Below are 18,832 nucleotides of genomic sequence, written 5' to 3' on the forward strand. Positions count from 1 at the left end.
GGCATGCTGTGCTGTGGAGCACAACCGTGCCATTGTGCAAGGCATCAAGCTGCTTTACTGTCTTTTCTCTCCAAATTCTGCGACAGCTTCTTGGCACTAATGGCAGCCTGGAGAAATGCACTTTCAGTTTCCCATCCTAGAAGGCTGCTACTAAAGAACTGCTTTTGTTGACTCGAGTCACCAGTGGGAGTTTAATGTAACTTTCTTGAGTACCTCTGCTCTGTGTTCAAGTCTTGCACTCTCTGGTGCTGCATGGTGACATTGCTTTGTGGAACAAGAAGGTAATTGTCCCCCAAAAGAGGTGCTACTAACAGGTAACTCACCTGGCCCTTTGCACACTTTGGCTTCACCTAGCCTGTGGATCGGTGATTGCCAGTGCATGGGCTGAGGACTTGGAGAAGAGTACACGTCACGAGCACTTGAGCAGTGTCTTGGGGCTCAGCCCCTCCATGCCTCAAGCTCTGTTGGAGTAGGCTAGAGCAGGATTTGTGTGTGATGTTCTCCTCTTTGCAAGTCTAGTTCTAGCCTTTTGGGAGCAAGTCCCTGACTTCTGTGAATGCACAGAGCCAACCTCAAACCATTTTGCCTTGTGGTTGCCTACGTGATAGCTCCCATCACAGCTGCAGTGCTTTGTGAGCCCGTGTGGCTTCTGTGGTTTCGGAGTACGTTTCATATCCCTTCCCGAGGTGCTGTGGGAGTCTCTACCACCGTCATTCAAACAGCCCTCTCACAATTTGTCAGCTGCAAGCAAGATGTCAGTCAGTGCTGCTGAAGTGTGTTTTACAGTGACAGACATAATTGCACTTAACTTTTTGCGTGGATGTTATCAATCTGTGACGGATACTTTGGGAAATGGAGCACTCTGATTGCAGAAGATGTGTCATAGGCGTTTAATCTTCCTCTCGGAGAGACCGGGATTCAGTCACAACTTTTACTTGTTGATGTCAGGTTTTGAAAATGTAGATTCGTGCTGACCCTGGGAATCGTTCAGTCATTTAGTTTGCAAGGCTGTCATCTGAAAGGTTAATGGCTTACCAGGGAGAAGGAAGATCTTGCTGCAATCCACTTGTATTCGTATCATGCGTTAACGTGGCTGTGCGCTCGGTGTTCAGGTTCAGAAGGGCAGAACCCCTCCAGCTGCCTTCCTGGAATGCCTCTGGCATGTCTCCGTGGCTGTCCTAATTGAGAACCACAAAGGGAGGGCAGGGGAGAGGGCAGGCCAGTCCTGGGTCGGGGGTTCAGCCCGAGCTGCAGGTCTCTGTGGGGCTCACGGTCCCGGCTGCCATCCAGGGGGCAGAGCCACGAGTCGGTCGCTCGTGCTATGGACCAACCAGAAAGGCACACGGGTGAACAAAACAGTGTTGGCCCTGCGTGCCGCACCTCCAAGCGTGCCTGGTGACCAGGAAGGGTGGCAGAGCTGGCAGCACGCCTGGCCTGGCCAGGAGAGGCCAGCGGTGCGGGAGCACTGCGCGTCGGGAGGGAGTTGCTGTCCTGGTGGGGTGGCAGTCGGGAACGCCGAGCGGCTCAGTCGGGTTTCTCGCACGTGGGGCTCCTGGTGCAGCCAGGTGCGAGCCGTCATGGGTGCTGGGAGAAGGAGGCACGGGTTTGTAAAGCCAGACGGAGAGAGGATCAGGAGAGGGGTGGCCGCTTCCTCGGGAGTGGCACGCCACTGGTGTGGTGCGGCCACCTGCTACTGCGCACACAGCAGCGGGGACGGCCGAAGCCCGCACAAACTAGCCAGATGGAAGGGACACAGTTTTCTCCTGGTTAGCAAGGTGAAGTGGCTGGGCTGGCCCAAGAGGCCATGGGCACTGAGCGTGGGGTGAGCCAGAGCACCGCAGCCTGCCGCGGTCAGGGGGAGCCGGGCAAAGCCTCCCCAGGCGCAGGGGATCTGTGTCCAGCTGGGCATCACAAAATGCCCACCGTGGGCGGCAAGGGACCAGGCTGCTGGTGCTGGAGGTGGGGCCCCGCTGGAAAAGACAGCGGGTGCTCCGTACCGCCCTGGCTGGAGGGGGCTGCAGGCGGGGTGCGGGCCCCTACAGCAGCTCCAGCGTGGCCACAGGGCCCCATGCTGGTCTGTCCCGGGGGAGGTGGCAATCCCTCTGGACTCTGCCTCTGGGGACTCAGCCCCAGTCCAGGAGCCAAGCCCAGAGACAGACCAGCATCTGCACCTCTCCCTGCTGCCTGCCTCCTCCCCAGGGGTCCAGGCTTCTGCAGAGAGGGGCTGCGCATCGTGCCAGACCTGGGGCCCCAGCATACGTCTGCTGCACTTGTAACTCCTGCCTGATCCGCATGGCTAATAAGCTACAGAAACAGCTCATTTGTGCTGCAGCTCACACCCCTCGCAGCTGTGGGTCTGCAGTGTGGCTGGCAGCCGTCCCTCCCTGTGTGCCCTCTTGATGCTCTGAGCACAGTCGGTCTGTGCCACCAAGTGCTCAGGTCTTGAAATTCTGATCTGGCAGGAGTATTGCACCAGGGAAGTGCTGCTCTGGTTTTGATAAGATGATAACAATTGCCCTACTTAAACCCCTGAAATAAGACCAGAATGTGTAAATTTTCCTCCCGTGCTCCCGATTACCTTTTAAATAGTTAAGTTACCCCTCCTTAGAAAAGGGAAATGATTTGCTCCTGTTCCTCTGCTCCCAGTGGAGCTTAATGTTAAGAAACCTAAGAATTTCCTTTCTAGGCAGAGAAGTCTGATTTTTCAAATTGATTTATTAATGGTGTTTGAACTTTGTCGTGTAAGCTTGGAAAGTGATCAGTGTGTGGCTTTCTGCTGGAGGCTGATGATGTGCAATAGGTGGCAGCTAATAAAGCAGCACCAACAAGCCTGTGTGGTGGAGACCTGAACTCGGTCTGATGATAAGCCAGTCTTACTCTTGTGCAGTGGGTTAATTGAAGGGAAGTGGGGACCCTTTTACCTTTCCTGTTTTTTAAGATAGCTATTTCTACATAATATTGTTGCTACTTAAAGAAAAAATTAAGACATTTAAATAGATTTTATGGAGAGTGTGTCGAGGAGAAGGTTCCAGGGTTTCAGTGCTTTTCTGCTCTGGGCAGAACAAAGCCAAGACTTCAGAAAGCTGCTGTGGACTAGAGGCAGATACCACTGGTAGCCTGATGGCCACGATGCTTTCACATCGAGTGGGGGGTGCGGGGGGTGTCTACCTTAAAGTTCCTCATCTGAACCAAATGCCACCAAATAAGGAGTACTTTGGGATGGGTGTTTCTGGTTTGGCTGGAAACTGCTCTGAGAAATGTTGCCAGTGGGATCTCTGACAGTGATCTTTTCTACAAAATGCTTCCTTCTTGATGGAGTTGCATTTTCTAATATGTTTCATCAAAAGAGCTCTAAAATAAAACTACCTTCTGATTTACAACTAATAAAACATATTTGGCTTGAATGCTCAAATCCCTTGTATTGTGAAATACAGTACAATATTGCTAGTTCTTAAATTTTGTACCCTACAACAGGCCAAGGATGGTACAAGGGCTGGGTTCACATCACAGTAGCTATGGATAAAAAAAACAATGAAATTGAAACAATAAGTTGAAGCTTGGAGGAAGTCTTTCCATAGACCCTTTCCAGTGGGTATGGTAAGAAGCAAAATTTAAGGATGACATGTCCGTGATGCGTGTATGCTGTGCAAATCTGAACACGATGGTTGGTTTGAGTGGGTAAAGGGTGCTGGCATACATTTATCCAGAGTCTGTTTCCCATAAGGAATTTGTTATGAAACTGCACTGACCGTATGGCTTGCATCCAACTCAGCTGGATGAAGACGTGCAAAAATTGGTCACAGTCCAGTATGTTTTAGTGGTAGAAAATGATGATTAGGAAAAAATGTTTAAACAATATGAGTGGTTTCCAGGCACAAGAATCCTTTGCAGCAGCTGAGAAAGAGACATTAAGTGTAGTTAGAAGTCTGATTGATTTAGCTGATTTTGAGGATGCATTGAAAAATTTGGGGAGTGCTCTGAGTGAAGAGGCTTCGATCTCCTTAGAGTCATTTTTCTTTATAGAGCCCTGTTCCTGGTATAGTAATATTCCTGGAGGCATGTTTTCTTTAGGGTATAGCATAGGGTCATTAAGTACAAACCAAAGTATTCATTCAAAGAAGCTATATACTCAGTTGTTAAATAAGCCCTGCGGGGGAATTGAGCGTTTTTTCCCTAAAACTTCTGTGTTGTCTGCTATTTAATATGATCTCTGCCACTGTTGATTTGTAATCTGTGCTTTCACCCTGAAGTGCATGTGGTTGTGTTCAGATATTTCCTTCTTTAAATCAATCACTTTCACCATTTTCCAAAACACTTCTTGAGTTTATTGCTTTTAGTAAAGTGTTTGGACTGTCATTATTTATTACTGGCAAAGTGCTGACAACGTGCTCTTCCCAAATGAGTCTTTATGTGGAATATTTGTTTAACAGGTTTTGCAGGGGAGGCGCTGCTCCCTGCCGGCTGGGCTGTGCCTGCAGCACCCCGGTGCTGCGGGGTCTGCCTGGGCGGCAGCCCCTCTCTGCACCCAGCCTGGGCAAGGGGCTTGCTTCGGAGAGATGCTTCTTGTCGGACGTGCACGCCTGGGCTTTGTTGTGCTGATTAATTTGACAGAATTTAAAATCCTAACCGAGGAAGCTCACACTGTGTGTAATTTATCTTTTTGGAGTATTTCTGCTGTTTGGCAATTTTTCCCTACTGCTTCATTATCTGAAAACTCCTGACTCTGGAGAGTAGCTAGTGAAGGATGTGGAAAGCTGTGCTCTTCCCGCTGCAGCCTCCAGAGACACTGCACTGCTCATCTAAGACAACCACTTCATAAGCACTTCATGCTTACAGTATGAGGTCTTAGTTCTTTGATGCAGTCCTCTGCCTATAACAATTTAATGGGCTACAGCTCAGACTTTCAAGCAGTGTAAATTAAACTTGTTGGGGTTTTTCTATTGTTTGGCAGCTGTTCTATCCTGGTTACTTAAATCCTCTGATCTAAATTAATCCCTGTATAGAGGAAACTGCAGGAGCTTCATTCTGCATTAAGCCTTACATTTTGGTTTGCTGGTCTGCAGTAGATCATGCTCCCTTGTTAGCATCATCGGGGTTTGTTCTGTTCAGCTGGTGATTGCTTTAGTTTTGACAGAATAGCGCAACAGCGTTTTCCCCTGTCTTCGAGGCGTGGTTGTTTTGGGAGGGGGATACGTAGAGGCATGCTGTACGTAGTGCATTCATTACGCATGCTGCAGACAGACATTTTTCCCTTTCTGCAGCTGGGAAAATTAAATGGGTAAATCTAAAAGTGGAAAGAATCACTCACTCCCTTTTTCATTCTCTCATGCATTTGGGCTTTTATAAAATCTGAATCTGGCACCGCCAGCTCTCATTGATTTTTGGGAAACAGGATATTTTAGTAGCTTGGAATGAGATGAAATGCTTGCAAAGCCCATATGTTGCTTGTTTTAGGGAAAGGGTCAGGAAGGTTTTAGAAAGTATTTAAATATTTGGTTTACACGATTAGAATAGATTGTCTGGAATGAAGTCCATTACCCGAGGTGATTCTTGCCTCACAGTTTTGTTTTTCATTGCAGTTCTTTGGAGTATGAGGTAGGTGTTCTGGCATCGCAATGCCTGAGCACAGTAAAAGTTAAGGACTGTGAATAAATACTGTAGATGGGATTCTAGACACCACTGGAGCCATAGGTATCTGCTATGGCATTGTCTGTAAGCTGCAGTTTGGAAAATGCATTCTGGTAGAGTGAGCAGTTGCTGAGAGATCCTCTGATGTCTGTCAGTGAAACTCCAACAGCTCATTTCTTAGAAATGGGCTTTTTCCTCCCTCCATAGGCAAAGCTTTCAAGTTGGATTACATTTCTTGAGAGCTACAGCCTGATATTAACTTCTTGTAGGTGTGTTTTCAGCCTTCTACAGCTTGGAATTTAATTGTTCTGTCCTCAGTTTTTCATGAAGCAGGATATTTGCATAATCCACTGAATATGGAAGATACAATTCTTTTTATTTGAAGGTATTCCTATGAGACTGCAGTTTTTGCGGCACTGTTCTTAAGTTCATTTAAAATAAATTGCAGTCATGACAGTGGTACATCAAAGAACAGGACAATTCCAGTCTGCAGCATGCAGTATGGTTTCTAATATATTTGATAACATGGGGCAGTTCTTAAAGTTTTGCCTGATTTCTCTACCACACTTATCCAATCCAGTTGGAAAGCAAAAACTTACAGTTGTTCTTTTGCTGTGCGTTGTTGATATTTTTATATGAATTATGAAGCATCCTTTGATATCTGGCATTTCCCTTATGATCCTCTGTTACTTTTTATGAGTACTTGCCCTCTAACTTCAAAAGCAGTTCATCACCTTCCTGCAGACAGTTATTAATAACTGATTTGGAACTGTCAGGCATTCCTGGGCCTGTTTTATGCAAGTTTCTCTCCAAAAACATTCAAAAAATGGCCATGATGTGTGCAGACCTCAAACCGCCTTTGCTAGCATGCGAAGGATCTCTCTCATCGTGTGCTTCTTCTGTTGCTGTTGTATGTAAACTTGTTCCATAGATTTAATGACCAAAAGAAAAAACTTAAGAGAGTAATTAAATCTACCCTGTCCTGAACTGTGCTGTTGCAGTTGTTTCACCCTAAATTGCCTGGAAATTATCGTATGCTGGGGAAGAATATTTTTTGCATTTAAGCCGTTCTGGAACAGTGTGGTTTTGACTTCAGCGTTGGAGAGGGTGGGCTGGAGCCCCAATGGCTGGCCTTGCTGGGGCAGGCATCTGTCCATCCTTCCTGGCAGCACCAAATCCACCTTGTTGCTTTCATTTGGTGGGGAGGAAGAAAGCTACTTTTTGTGACAGTTCAAAAGGAAAATAATTGGCATGGGGATAGTTAATGTGAGTTGCCATTCCTTAACATTAGAGATTCCACTAAAGTACTAATAATTACTGTTAATATCTTTCAGTGGAAACTTTCAGAGTAAACGAGCACTGGTTGAAGCAGTATTTAACGGCATGCTGCTGGCATGATAAGAATGCAAATAAGCGTTATTAGCCTAATGATTTTGCTGTCACCATGGCTGTGCAGCAGTAGTGTTGTGAATATGTCATGCAGTACCCGTGAATTTGGAAAGTGTGTCAAAACACAACTTCAATTAGTTTGCTCTAATTATGGCTCTAGAGAGTTCATAACTATATCACTCCTCATTAAAAGAGATTTTCTTATATGGATTAATACAGCACATAAAGGGATGTTTGAGCGATCTGAGGCAGAGCTGTGCACAGGGAGGATGCCCATGATGTGGTGGGAGGTGCAGTGGGTCCGAAGCAGCGCCGGGGTCCATCCCTGTCCCATGAGCTCCCGGTGCAGGGCAGGGACTGGGAAGCCTCCCGTGCGGGGGCGGGCAGGACCGGGTGGCTGCACCAGGTCAGCTGGTGGGCAGCAGCTTTGGTATCCCTCAGCACATGAACCTGGCAGATAATTCTGGACAGGCTCTTCAGTTTAAAACAAACAAACAAACAAAACCAAGCCACCAACAAAACAAAACAAAACACTGAAGCCCTAGTAGGAACACACTTAATGCTACAATAGAGATCTGGCCTGAAAGCTTTGCTCTGATAAAGGTCGAAGAGCGTCGGTAGTCAGAAGCCTGTGTCAGTCTGGAATCTCTGAAGGAGCCCTGCAGGATGCCAAATGTCTGTGTACCTTTCCCAGGGTATTTGTCATGTCTTTTAAGTACTGTCTTTCTGTATTGCCTGAGCATGTTCTTGCTTTGCAGAATGGGGAAAAGATTCTTGTGCTCACAGGTGAGCAGTTGGTGAAGGGTTAAAGTAGTAATTGTTTAAATCTTTTAGGCTTTCCTCCCAGTTCTGTGATAATTTGATGAAGAACTTCACCCTAATTAAATATTCAAATTAGGAATAAGTGTCAATATGGCTTCCCATTGCCTGGAATGATGATTAATTGTATTCAAAACTCTAGTGGCCGCTGTAATCTAAACCAAACCGTTGTTCTTGATTATTTCTGCAACACATTTACCATGTTTTTGTTTTAAAATTTAAACTAGTAATTGATTTGCCATATGCCGCAGAGCTGCACATATTTTCACGATATGTGTTTAGGAACTTGGGGACTTTGTAATTGGGATTTTCTTGCTTTTCAATGGCAGCCTCTTTTTTTTTTTTTTTTTTTTTTTTGTCTTCTGCAATGCAAAATGATTTGGCTTTCACAATGCATAAGGAAAATGCATTATGCAATCAACTTAGTAGGTATAAGTTATATTGATCCTGGCCAAAGTTTGCATTAACTTATAATAAATTAGACCTTGTTTCCCATTTTTCCCTACAATGTCATGCTTTTAAAAAAGGGAAGGGGGAAGGGGAGAGCTGATCTCCTTCTAGCAGTTACTGCTCTCCGTCTTGTGGTTTTGCAGCTAAATGTTGTCCTTGGAGAGACCTGGTTCCCCACAGTGCAGCTTGGTGGGAGTGATGAAATGCCTGCTTGTCCTACCTCAGAGATGGAAAGTGGCCATGGGGGGGGTGCAGGCCATCATTTCCAAACGCCCTCGTTACAGCCCACATTCAAGCCCCCCCGGTGCTGGCAGGCCGGCGTGGGCAGCAGCTGAACTGGCACTTTCAGCTGATGAGCCCCATGAGCGGTTGCAGGAGCGCCTGCCCACTGAGAGCAGGTCTGAAGGTGTGCACCCTCGCGCGTAGCCTTTGTAGTTCCCCTGCCGCGAGGGAATACCTCCATGTGTCTTTTAACATTGATACGTCTGAAATGGAGAGCAAACAGGATACCCTGCAGAGTTAGGTAGCAAGATCTGTATACGTCATCTTCTGCTGCCATATTCATCCGTGTGTGGTCAGAGTCCCTCGGACAGCAAGCGATTCATTTTAATTACACGCATGGAACATGCGTACCTCTTCAGCATATGGCGCTCGTGAAACCTGGTGCTTGCGTGAGCTGCCAGGCACACTGGTAGCGGCTAGGGACTTGGTTCAGAAAGTCTTCTGCAAACTAAGGATTCACAGCTTTAGTGGAAGGCTGCTGCATGTGTTCGTGGAGCTGACAGCTCCTTCGTGGTGCTTACGTAGTGCCCGCTATGAGCCAGCTGTGGGACTGTCTCTGCAGTCCTCTGGCTGAAGGGATGCTTATCACCTCCCTTGCAGCCTGCAGTGGTCCGGCTGGCTTGGTGGTGGGTTGTGGAAGAGGGCTGTCCAGAGGGAAGAGGGTCCAGCCTCTCCTGCAGCAGAAGCTGGTAGAAATTTTTAAAATACTCTGCTCAGAATTGGGCCTTTTAAGTAGGTCTGCTTTGTTTACTTGCAAAATAATTCCTGCTGTTTTGTTTGGGGTGAAGAAAGCAGCCCTCCATACAAGCAAGAGAAATTCAAAAGTCTTTCTGTTAGCTGTTTTGGTGCCTCTGAAAGTATTTTTGGATACTGCTATTAAAAAACAAATGAAAAGTGTGTAATGCCTACAGGCAGTGGTCTTCTGTTTTAAAGTGTGTTCATGACAAACCTGCCTCTGCTCACAGAGAGTCTCATATGGATTGCGTTTTAAACGGCAAACTGTTAGCCAAATTCGAAAATATTTTCACACCATCTTTTTTTGGTTAGAAATAGCTTTGGGAAGCACAAGCAAACTCAAACTGATGTTTGCTTTTTCTTATTTTATCCATGCTGTTCACCATCAGCTGCATCAAGGGCTAAAAATACATAGTTCTTCACAAAACGTGTCCTGTTTTTAAAGGCAGATAATTTCCAGATGATTTGCTCAACAGATAAAACCTGCTAGCTAAGAATGTGGATTTGATGCTCTGCTGGAGAATACACAGGGCTCTTTCTCGCAGATAGGGTGTTTGCGAAAGGACACAAAGGCCGCCTTGTTTTTCTGGCAGGAGGGCGATGCCGAGGGTCTTGCCGTGTCCAGTAGCTCTTGCTTGTCTGAAATGGTAGCTGCTGTTTCTGCCTTATGCTACACTAAGGCTCTCTATCAAGAGGGAGCATCTTCATTATGTATGGCAATGCAGTCCAGAAGATTAATGATAACATTTTATAAAAATTCACACAGACCTGGGATCAGCATTAGAAAAATACAGATTTGAATTAAAAGGGAAAAGCCCGAATCTCTCATCAAAGCATAGAAATCTGTGGGCTATCAATAATGGTTACTAGCAAAAAGTCTTTTCTCACGGCAGACTTCTAAGTGGAGCTCCATGGCTGGCCAGGCGGCTGCACTGGGTGGACTGGGGGTGCAGCGTGACGGCAGAGGCAGAGCCATGTCCGCCATGGTGAGCAGCCTTGCTTGTGCTCTCCCAAGCCCCAGCGCTCCCGTGCCCGGGCAGCTTTCCTGGGCTGTGTCCCACTGGGCAGGGGGAGCTGGTGCTGGCTGTTTGCACCCTGCCCGAAGGGCTGTCGGGCCCATCCTTAGTGCCAGAGGCTGGTGCAGAGCAGCTGCAGGCTCCAGCAGCTTCATGTGCAGCCCCCTCTCCAGCCCTAGGGCTTGACGAGAGCAGGGCTTGCTGGGTGTCGCATCCTGCCCTCCCACACCACGTGTTCCTGGGAAGGTCACCCACCTCGTCTTCTAGCTTGTGTCCAGGCTTGCTGTGTGCTGGGTTTCCCTTTTAATAAGCTCTGAGCCGCTGAAAATAGTTTCAACTTCACTTCCATGAGCTCTGTTTTTTCCTATTTATAGGAAGGTTTAATGGAAGCTGTAAAAATATATCTCTGCTTCAGGAATGCTGGGCAGAGTGTTGTTGGGAGGGAGGGCGTCATGCACTGCTGCGGCTAGAGGTGACGAGTGAAGTTTGGCTTCCCTTTTCTCAGGGGCTGGTGTAGTGGAGCTCAGCGTGTGCATCACCCCCTGCCTCAGGGAGCATGGGAGCGTGCAGCCAGCTCTGGGTAGGTTTGGAGCAGGCCTTAGTCATCAAGAGAGCTTCAAAGATCTTATTTATGAATATACTCAGAAGTTTTTGGCATGGATAAATCCAAAGCACTTGCTGTTAGCTCTTTTGCCTTGAAGGAAACGCAGTTGAGTCCCGCAGGGTGTTCAGGCACGCTCTTGATACCTTATATTGAGACTTGCATTTGTAGAGGGGGAACCACGCTTGCCAGCCACCGTGCAGGCTGTCCCTGGGTGCTGGTTTGTGAGGAGCTGCCGTGTCCTGCTGGAGGGTGGATGGCTGCCTCTGTAGCACTTTGGTTGTTGGCCGAGTCTGGTGTTCAGCGGGGTGGAGGAAGCTTGTGCCAGGGCATAGACAGTCTTGCTCACAGCTGGACTGAGGAGCAGGTAAAGCAGCTGAACCACCCTTGTTGTAATGGCTGAATCGCCACCTCGGTCTCCTCCTGGTATTTGGGGCCCACTCTGGCTTTTACAAGCAGTGTCAAAATTGGTGTTTGCTGCTTACCCTGACTGGAATCATTAGGCAAGAGCAAGGCTGACGGCAGCAGTATCTTCTGCTCTGTAGTAACATCATCTCCGTTTCCCATCTCTCTTCCTATAGGCATATCTCGCTGACACTCCCTGCCAGCTTTCGAGGGAAAAGTCACAGCACTCGCCTGGACTTGGAGCACCAGCACTCAAATTTGTATGCCATATCAGGTAAGCCAGCGCACACAAATATCAGGTGTTACTGGCGGCAAGCGTTACTGATCGCTGGGGAGTTCGCAGCCCTCGGGGAGGGATGCTGCTGCCTGCAGAGGAGCTAGATGAGAGCTCTGATGGAAAGCAACACTGATACAAACTTTGCTCCTCATCTTTTTCATGATCGTCACAGGTGAGTCATAAGAGACGACATCTCTGCCCATTTCACAGGAAGCTTTGTCCTGCCTAGCTAGCAAGGATGAGTTTTGTACGCGCTGTTCTTTGCTGTACTCAACATACACGTTAAAAACAGATGAGATCTTTACCCTTTCCCATTTCTATATTCTGAATACTGGCATTGCATAGATTTCTTTCGGCAGTATTAGGGCAAACTTGAAATAAGATATTAGGATATGAGGGGGTTCTGCGTTATTTTCAAGCAGCATGCCCTTGTACATGCACGCTTGATCTCTCTAGCTGCAGCTTTCTCGTTCACTATTCCAGGCTAGTATACAAGTGCTAGAGTTAGTGATAGTTTCCAGATGTCAATGTGGAGAAAACTTGCCAATGAATAATTTAGCTGGTTTTTATTTTTAACTAGTACTAGTCTGCAGGGAAAATGTGTATTTAAATAGAGTGGTGAGGATCAAGCCCGTTCCTTCACCCATGCGGGTACAGGTACTTGTTACTGTGCTTCAGGATCACACAGTGGGTTTGGTTTAAAGCTCGGGTCCCTGTGAGCTGTTCCTGACAGCTCTGCTCCTCTGGAGGAAGTCCTGCCTTTAAGTGGTTGCTGTCCTGAAGGAGGAGTGACCTAAAAAGGAATGTAGCTGGATTCTTGGGGCCCAGGAGGAAATGCCTCTGGGAGTGAGAGGCAGGGATGCTTTACAGAGTTGTACCTCATCGAGTCTGTCACTCTTGGATGTGCTGAGAGCTGTGTGGCCTGGAAGCTATTCGTGAACCACAGCAACAGGACTTTTGGTTCTGCAAACTAAAGAAAAATGTTAGGTGCAGCTGTGGCACAACAGTGCATTTCACCTGCCTCTTCCCTTATGGGGCTGGCTCATATTCTGTGCTTCAGCTGAGTAGTTCTGGCGTCCAAGAGAGTTTTCCTTAGAATTATTTTTTTCAGAGTAATATTACGCCTGAACAAATATTGTGATAAGCATGGTAGAATCACACTTAGCCACAGTTTGCTCTCTGTTATGTCATTTTTGCAAGAGGAGAAAAATACTGGCTTTAAACTCGACTGTCAAAACCTAATGAAAGTCCCTTCAACTGGCTGAAGGAGACTTTCAGGACAGTTTGGAAACCCAGCAAAAGCAGCAGTGGATTCAGTGGTCTGTACAATAGGTAGTGCTTCTGCATAATCAGGGAAGAGAAGATGGCAAAAATGTGCCATTCACAGGTTCTTGCTATTAATAGTGAGTGACAATTCTAACATGGGAACATGGCATTAATTCATGTACCATAATCAAAGGGTTATTTAAAAGGTAATCTCTGACTGAAACTGCAGCTTCGGGTTCCTAAATAGATGGAATATAACAATTGCATAATTCTTGTCAGTACTCGTTTTTCTTGTTACTCTCCTGCCCTAATAGATTTAGAAACGTAAGGGAAGGTGTGTTCTTGTGTTCACATGAGAAACAGTCCTACATGGAGGATGGAAAGCTGTGCTTCCTCTCCTGAGAAAGCATCAAATGCACAAACAGCGAGGCAACACGTCTGCATGAACGTTACTGAGAACAACCCTGCTCTAGGACTTCCCATGGACTGCCTCTGCTTGCAGTGCAACCTGGAAAGATGACCTATTTTGTAAAGAACCTGAATACCAGATAATTATAGGCAAAGCACAAAACAGGTCTGCAAAACTGGGCATGGCATTAGTCCTTCACGTTTGCATGAGCACATTTCAGTCAAAGTATATAATTCTCTTTTCCCTGCCTCCCCCCCCCCAACTGCACATTCTCCTCCAGACACGTTGTTATACAAGTTGTTGTGCATACATGTGCTGTAATGGCTATTGCAGCTGTGAATTGTTTCTGAAGCAAGGGTCTTGTCATATGAAACATCCTGTGCATTGGCAGGGATCTTCATGCATAACTCCTGACTGCTGCTGCCTTTTCAGCAGCTGTGATGAGGTGCTGTGACAATTCCCTTTGCGTGTTTAAACATTGCCGAGGTAGATTAGCCCCCAGATGCACTGTGGAAACCATTCTGAAGTTTCCTGTTACGTCGGTGTAGTTTGCAGCCAGTCCGTTTTATCTGTGCTGCAGTGCGAGTGCCTTGCTGCAGTGCCATGGCAACGGGAAATTTATTAACGCGCTTCCACCGTCATCCCTAATTGCTCTGCCGGGATGTGGTTTGCCGCGGTGGGGTCCTGGCTGCAGTGTGCTGCAGGGCCCACGGCGCCAGGAGAGATGCGGGCACGTGGAAGACGTGCGGGCCGTGGCGGTGAGCGGCTGGCGTGGCCGGTGACACGGTGACCTGGGGCTCTGGCAGGTGCAGGCGTCCTCTCCAGTCCCGCCGGGGTGGCCGGGCTTGTGGACAAGCCTGCGGGCTCCCTCTCTTGGCTCTGAGCAAAATGGAAGGTTTCCTGGTGCTGGCGCAGGGAAACAAAAGCTGTTATGAACAGTCTCTTATCTTGCAATTTTGGTATCACTTCAGTCTGAGTTCTTGTGGTGGGGACAGGATGGGGTATTTAGGAAGGGAGGGCTGTAAAGGAGGGTGAAATTAAGAGTCGCAGCGTGGTCTCGGTTCTCTGTCTGTAGGCACCCAACATTTTCTCAGTAGTCAATGAAAACAACACTTCCAACTGGGGCTTAGCCTGTTTATGGAAGGTGAAATGAATTTTGGCTGTCGAGCCTACTCTGTATCCCAAAATACATTTTGGCAGAAATTGCCATATCCCTACTGGAACTGTCATGTTACTCCTTGGGGTATGTAATGCAATTATTATCACAAAGCTGGAGTCAAGGAAAAAATGGTCCTGAAAGTAGTAATTACAGTTTTTAACCAGCCTTTTGTTGTTTCCAGTCTTGCCAATGAAATACTGGGTGACCAGAAAGTTAAGGAGACTCCTCTTTGCACAGTAAACTAACGAATCAGTCTTTGACAGGGTGCATATAGGAAACTATTGCCCAGACCTCGCAGCAGGAGCCTGCCACGTGCCACTGCAGCGCAGCACTACTGTCTGTGCTTATGCTTGCACTGCTGGCATCATCTTCCACGCCGGGCAGACTCCGTGGTCCCACCCTGTGCCATGTGCCTGAGACCAAAAGGCAGAATTACTTCGAAGCTGATCTGCAAAAGGTCTCTGGGTGCTGCTGGGAGCGTGGTGCTGAGGAGCTGACAGGTTTAATATGCATGTTCGAACGGGCAGCTGCTGGAAGAAGAATGCCTTGCTCCAGACAGACCTGTCGACAGACACTGCTCAGTATTTCACAGCGTAGTCTTTCTTCATGGCCTTCAGCTTAATTAAGATGTTGTTGTGACTACATACTGCCTTCATTTCAGACTTCAGCATCTTCTGGCTGCATATTGCTTTGGCTTATCAGAGCCACAAGGACAGTGAGGGAGAGAGGGAGCCCTCTCAGTCAGCCACAGATAATAACGTACAGGGAAAATTCCTGAATGAAGTGAAAAATTATTTATAATAATGGTACTCAAATAGAAGGCAAATAAGTCACTCTAAGGGTATATAAATTTTTATGATAGTGTATAAACAGCCATAGCTTGCCTTGTCTGCCATCTATCCCTGCAGAGAATGAGGGCAACATCTAGCATAAAGAAAAATATAATAAGAAAACGAAGAAATGAATGGGAAGAGCTGGAGGATTGATCACTTAGTGTATTTGTATATCCTGATGTAAAAGGTGCTGCTGACAGGTGGCCGGGTTTCTTCTGTATAAAACCATGTGTGTGCTGTCAGGGCGGTGTGAGCAGCCTTGTTTCGATTGATGAATTGCCTGCTTTCTTGATTAAACCTTCCGTCACTTAAGAAACAAAAAGCCTGTGTTTGGATGGCAGAGTGGGACATGTCAAAAAAATCTGTCTGCTTTACCTTTGTGCAGATGTTGGGCACAGACTGTAACATGTATTATTAAAATGAATGTGGCATTTACTGTGCATTATTTCTTCCCTGGGAGAAAGGACCTGTAAATTATATGCTAATAATAAGCTTTAACCCTTTCAGAAACAAACAGATTTAGGAGTGCAAATATTCTTGCAGGCCTCACTAATTGGATGGGCTCTAATACCACTGTAGCTCGCTCTGAAGTTAATATTCAGAGCAGTATGCTGATGCCTCTTGGGGATCTTGCCTCCCATAAGTTTTCTGCTGTGCTAAGTGCCACTGAAACGTAAACCTTTCGAATTACAAAATCTTCCATTGAAAGACCCCTTCAGATTCTGATTACAGGCGAAAGCTGTCTCCTGCCTGGGGACGAGGCGGGCAGCGGAGAGGTTGCACAGCCAGCCATGCACGACCTCCTCTGCAGGGGGGACAGCGCTCTGCCGTGGAAGCTGGCAGAGCCTCCCGCACTCACAGCAGCTCTAACCTTTGATTTCACTTTCAGAATCGCTTCGACCTGCCAGTTTGAGACGTACTCAACCGACTCGTCTCAGGAAAAGGATTAGGGATGGAAAAAAGGCTTAACACACCTTGCAGAGCACATGGCAGGATGTTGCGTTTGGAAACTAGTGACTGAGTTTGCAAAATGAGATTTTTACAGTCTCAGCTTTGGTTTCTGGGAACTCACAAACTGGTCCAAACTGTGTGCCTCCCCATAGTGTGGGTTTTCTCTGCTAAAGTCACGTGGGCAAAGCCATCGCTGGCTTTGGTGTGTGACCCTGTACGTTGCTGAGCACGGTTGTCGTTTTTTGCCCTGAAATTTTACTGTAGCCATCTTCGGCATCATGTTGCAGATAGATGTGTTTGTTGGTTGTAGCATACAAATTTATGTAATTTGAATATAGGACAGTCAATACTTGTACCTTCTCTTGACCTGTTCTGAGACTGTCAAGGCAGAAATCGCATTGCATGGAGTCTGTCAGATACTTCTGCACAGCCCCATCACAATGTGTGCACAAAGTAATTCAAGCTTCTTTGTACCAATTTTGTCCATGAAAAAAGTGTGTGAACTTCCAGATACTGCTACAGCTGTCATCTCATAGCCAGAAACCTGACTTCAGTCGTATAAACCTATCTCAAAGGATTTTTGTTCTAGCGGAAAGCTGGAGGTAAGATGACCAGAGTTACCATTGGATAGGACTGAGTTTCACTTTTTGAACACTTAAATACAGAAACTGTGCTGAAAAAGCAACAGAACAAAAGCAGAACATACTTTGATGTATGTTTGTTGATAGTATTTTCAAATAATACTTGCCAGCTGTCAGCCCAAAACAATTAAAACATTTGTGCAAGTACTTAAAGAAATAGTTGGTTAGCTTGACATACTGATATGCCATCCATAAGTTCGATACCTCAAGTTGTGTTAATCCATAGAAATAAAACAGGATCCAGAACCACATGTTATTTGTACTGTATAAAAGTTAACCGAATTGTTTTTTTACAATATGCTCAAGAATCTCATACCATTTGAAGAGTTCTCAGTTCAGTTACAGATCCAGCAGAAGGTGCCTGTGGAGCAGCAGTCAGGGCTCTGCGCAGAGCCTGTATTACAGCTGCGCCTGCCAGAGTTCCCGGCCCTGAGCTGGGACAGCAGAGCTCGTCACCCTGTGCTTGTCGGCAGAGCCTGTGCCTGAAGCGTTTGTGCCGTCTTCCCGCAGCACTGCACGCTGCTCCTGCCTGGAGCTGTATGCCATTCAAACACCGCTTCTTGCTTTTCTTAAATCCTTTCTTTACGTTCAGACTATCCATGGTTATGGCTGCTGTTTTCTGAAAATGCCAGCATTCTTCAGTTTTGCTGATACTGAACTGAAGGTGAAGGTTTTCATTTTCTTTCAAAGGAAAAGTGCCGTGTCCTCTGGGTTGGAGCTTAGATGTCACATCCCGAAACACGTCACAGGCTTTAGCTACTGATAAAGCAACATTTGTGATTGTGAACAAGGCTGCAATGTTTGCCATTCATTTGCTTAGGAGCAGCGGATTTTCAAAGCAGTTATTTGATGCAGCAATGCCTTTGCATATATTTTTTATCTTAAAAGTACTATTTTGTGGTTGTCTTTAAATACATTATCAACACGGTTACTTGTGTGAAGTATTTTTCCCAGAGAAACTGGACTGAGCGAGCACCAAGGGAGGGAAGCATGGCCAGCTGCCAACTTGGTGTTGGCTGGTGTGTGTTTGCCAGCTCGCCATAAAGAAGGATGTTTTTGTGGGCAGCTCTTCAGGTGGCGCTTTCTCCACATCTCTAATTTGTTTATTTTGGAATTGTGCACCGATATTTATTACCTTAATATTTACCTTAAAGATGTAAATATTTACTTAAAGGTTTGTTTATTGTTGTATTTTACATATTTAAATACAATAAATGAATGTTTATATTTATTTACCTCTTTAAGACACTTAATAGAAAGGTCAGAACAAACTTTGTGATCTGATCAGGTAGCAGGATGGTTTTGTGGTGGTATCTGGTGGGCCGTAGGTAGTGACTTGGGGCAGGAAAGCAGTCGAAGCAGTTGCCGTCCTGAAGTGGGACGATCGGGCTGCAGTTGTAGAGGGAAACGTTTGCAAGCGTAGGTTCCAGCCAGAGTTTGATCTGCTAGGTCACCCAGGCAAACTTTCCCAGCACGAGGTCATTCTGAAGTAGCAGGAGAGTCCCCTGGGGCCAGGGTCCCAGGGAGCCCAGCTGGGGCAGCAAGGACAAGGCGAGCCGGGGTCCATCCACAGCGCGGCTGTGGGAGGAGGGGGTGGTCCTTAGGAAATAGAGTGAGATTTGGTGCTCATTCCGTGCTGGTTTATAATCCAGATCTCTGGAGGCAGCAGAGAGAGTGGAAACTGATGTTAATGATCTGGAAAAACATCAAAGCTGGTGGATTCCTGAAAAGGAAACCAAGTTGCTTTTCTGTATTGGATCATGCAGGTCTTGGCAGGGGGGAGTTGTAATTTGTCTGGGTAGGTTTGTTGGAAGCATTTATTTCACACACTGCTCTTGTGGCAGCAGTTTGCTTCCAGATTCCTCCTTCCTTTCTGGAGCTCAGTTGATTTATTCAGCGTGGTTGTGAGTTTTGCTCCGAAACGCCAGCGCAAGGCTGTGGAGGCTGGCTGGAGCCCTGCGGCAGCGATCG

The 18,832-nt window shown here is 46.7% G+C and overlaps 1 protein-coding gene across 11 annotated transcripts in view; it reads left to right on the forward strand.

The window, feature by feature from the left end:
- Window positions 1-18,832, forward strand: part of MVB12B (multivesicular body subunit 12B) — a 69,638-nt gene that overhangs the window by 24,233 nt on the left and 26,573 nt on the right. For all 11 annotated transcript variants that reach the window (XM_029999742.2, XM_029999734.2, XM_029999735.1 and 8 more), the window contains one exon: window positions 11,502-11,599. In XM_029999742.2, the coding sequence (XP_029855602.2) occupies window positions 11,502-11,599 (98 nt within the window). The remainder of the gene's footprint in view (window positions 1-11,501; window positions 11,600-18,832) is intronic.

The sequence above is a fragment of the Aquila chrysaetos genome, chromosome 24 (assembly GCF_900496995.4).
Source record: "Aquila chrysaetos chrysaetos chromosome 24, bAquChr1.4, whole genome shotgun sequence".
Taxonomy (NCBI): Eukaryota; Metazoa; Chordata; class Aves; order Accipitriformes; family Accipitridae; genus Aquila; species Aquila chrysaetos.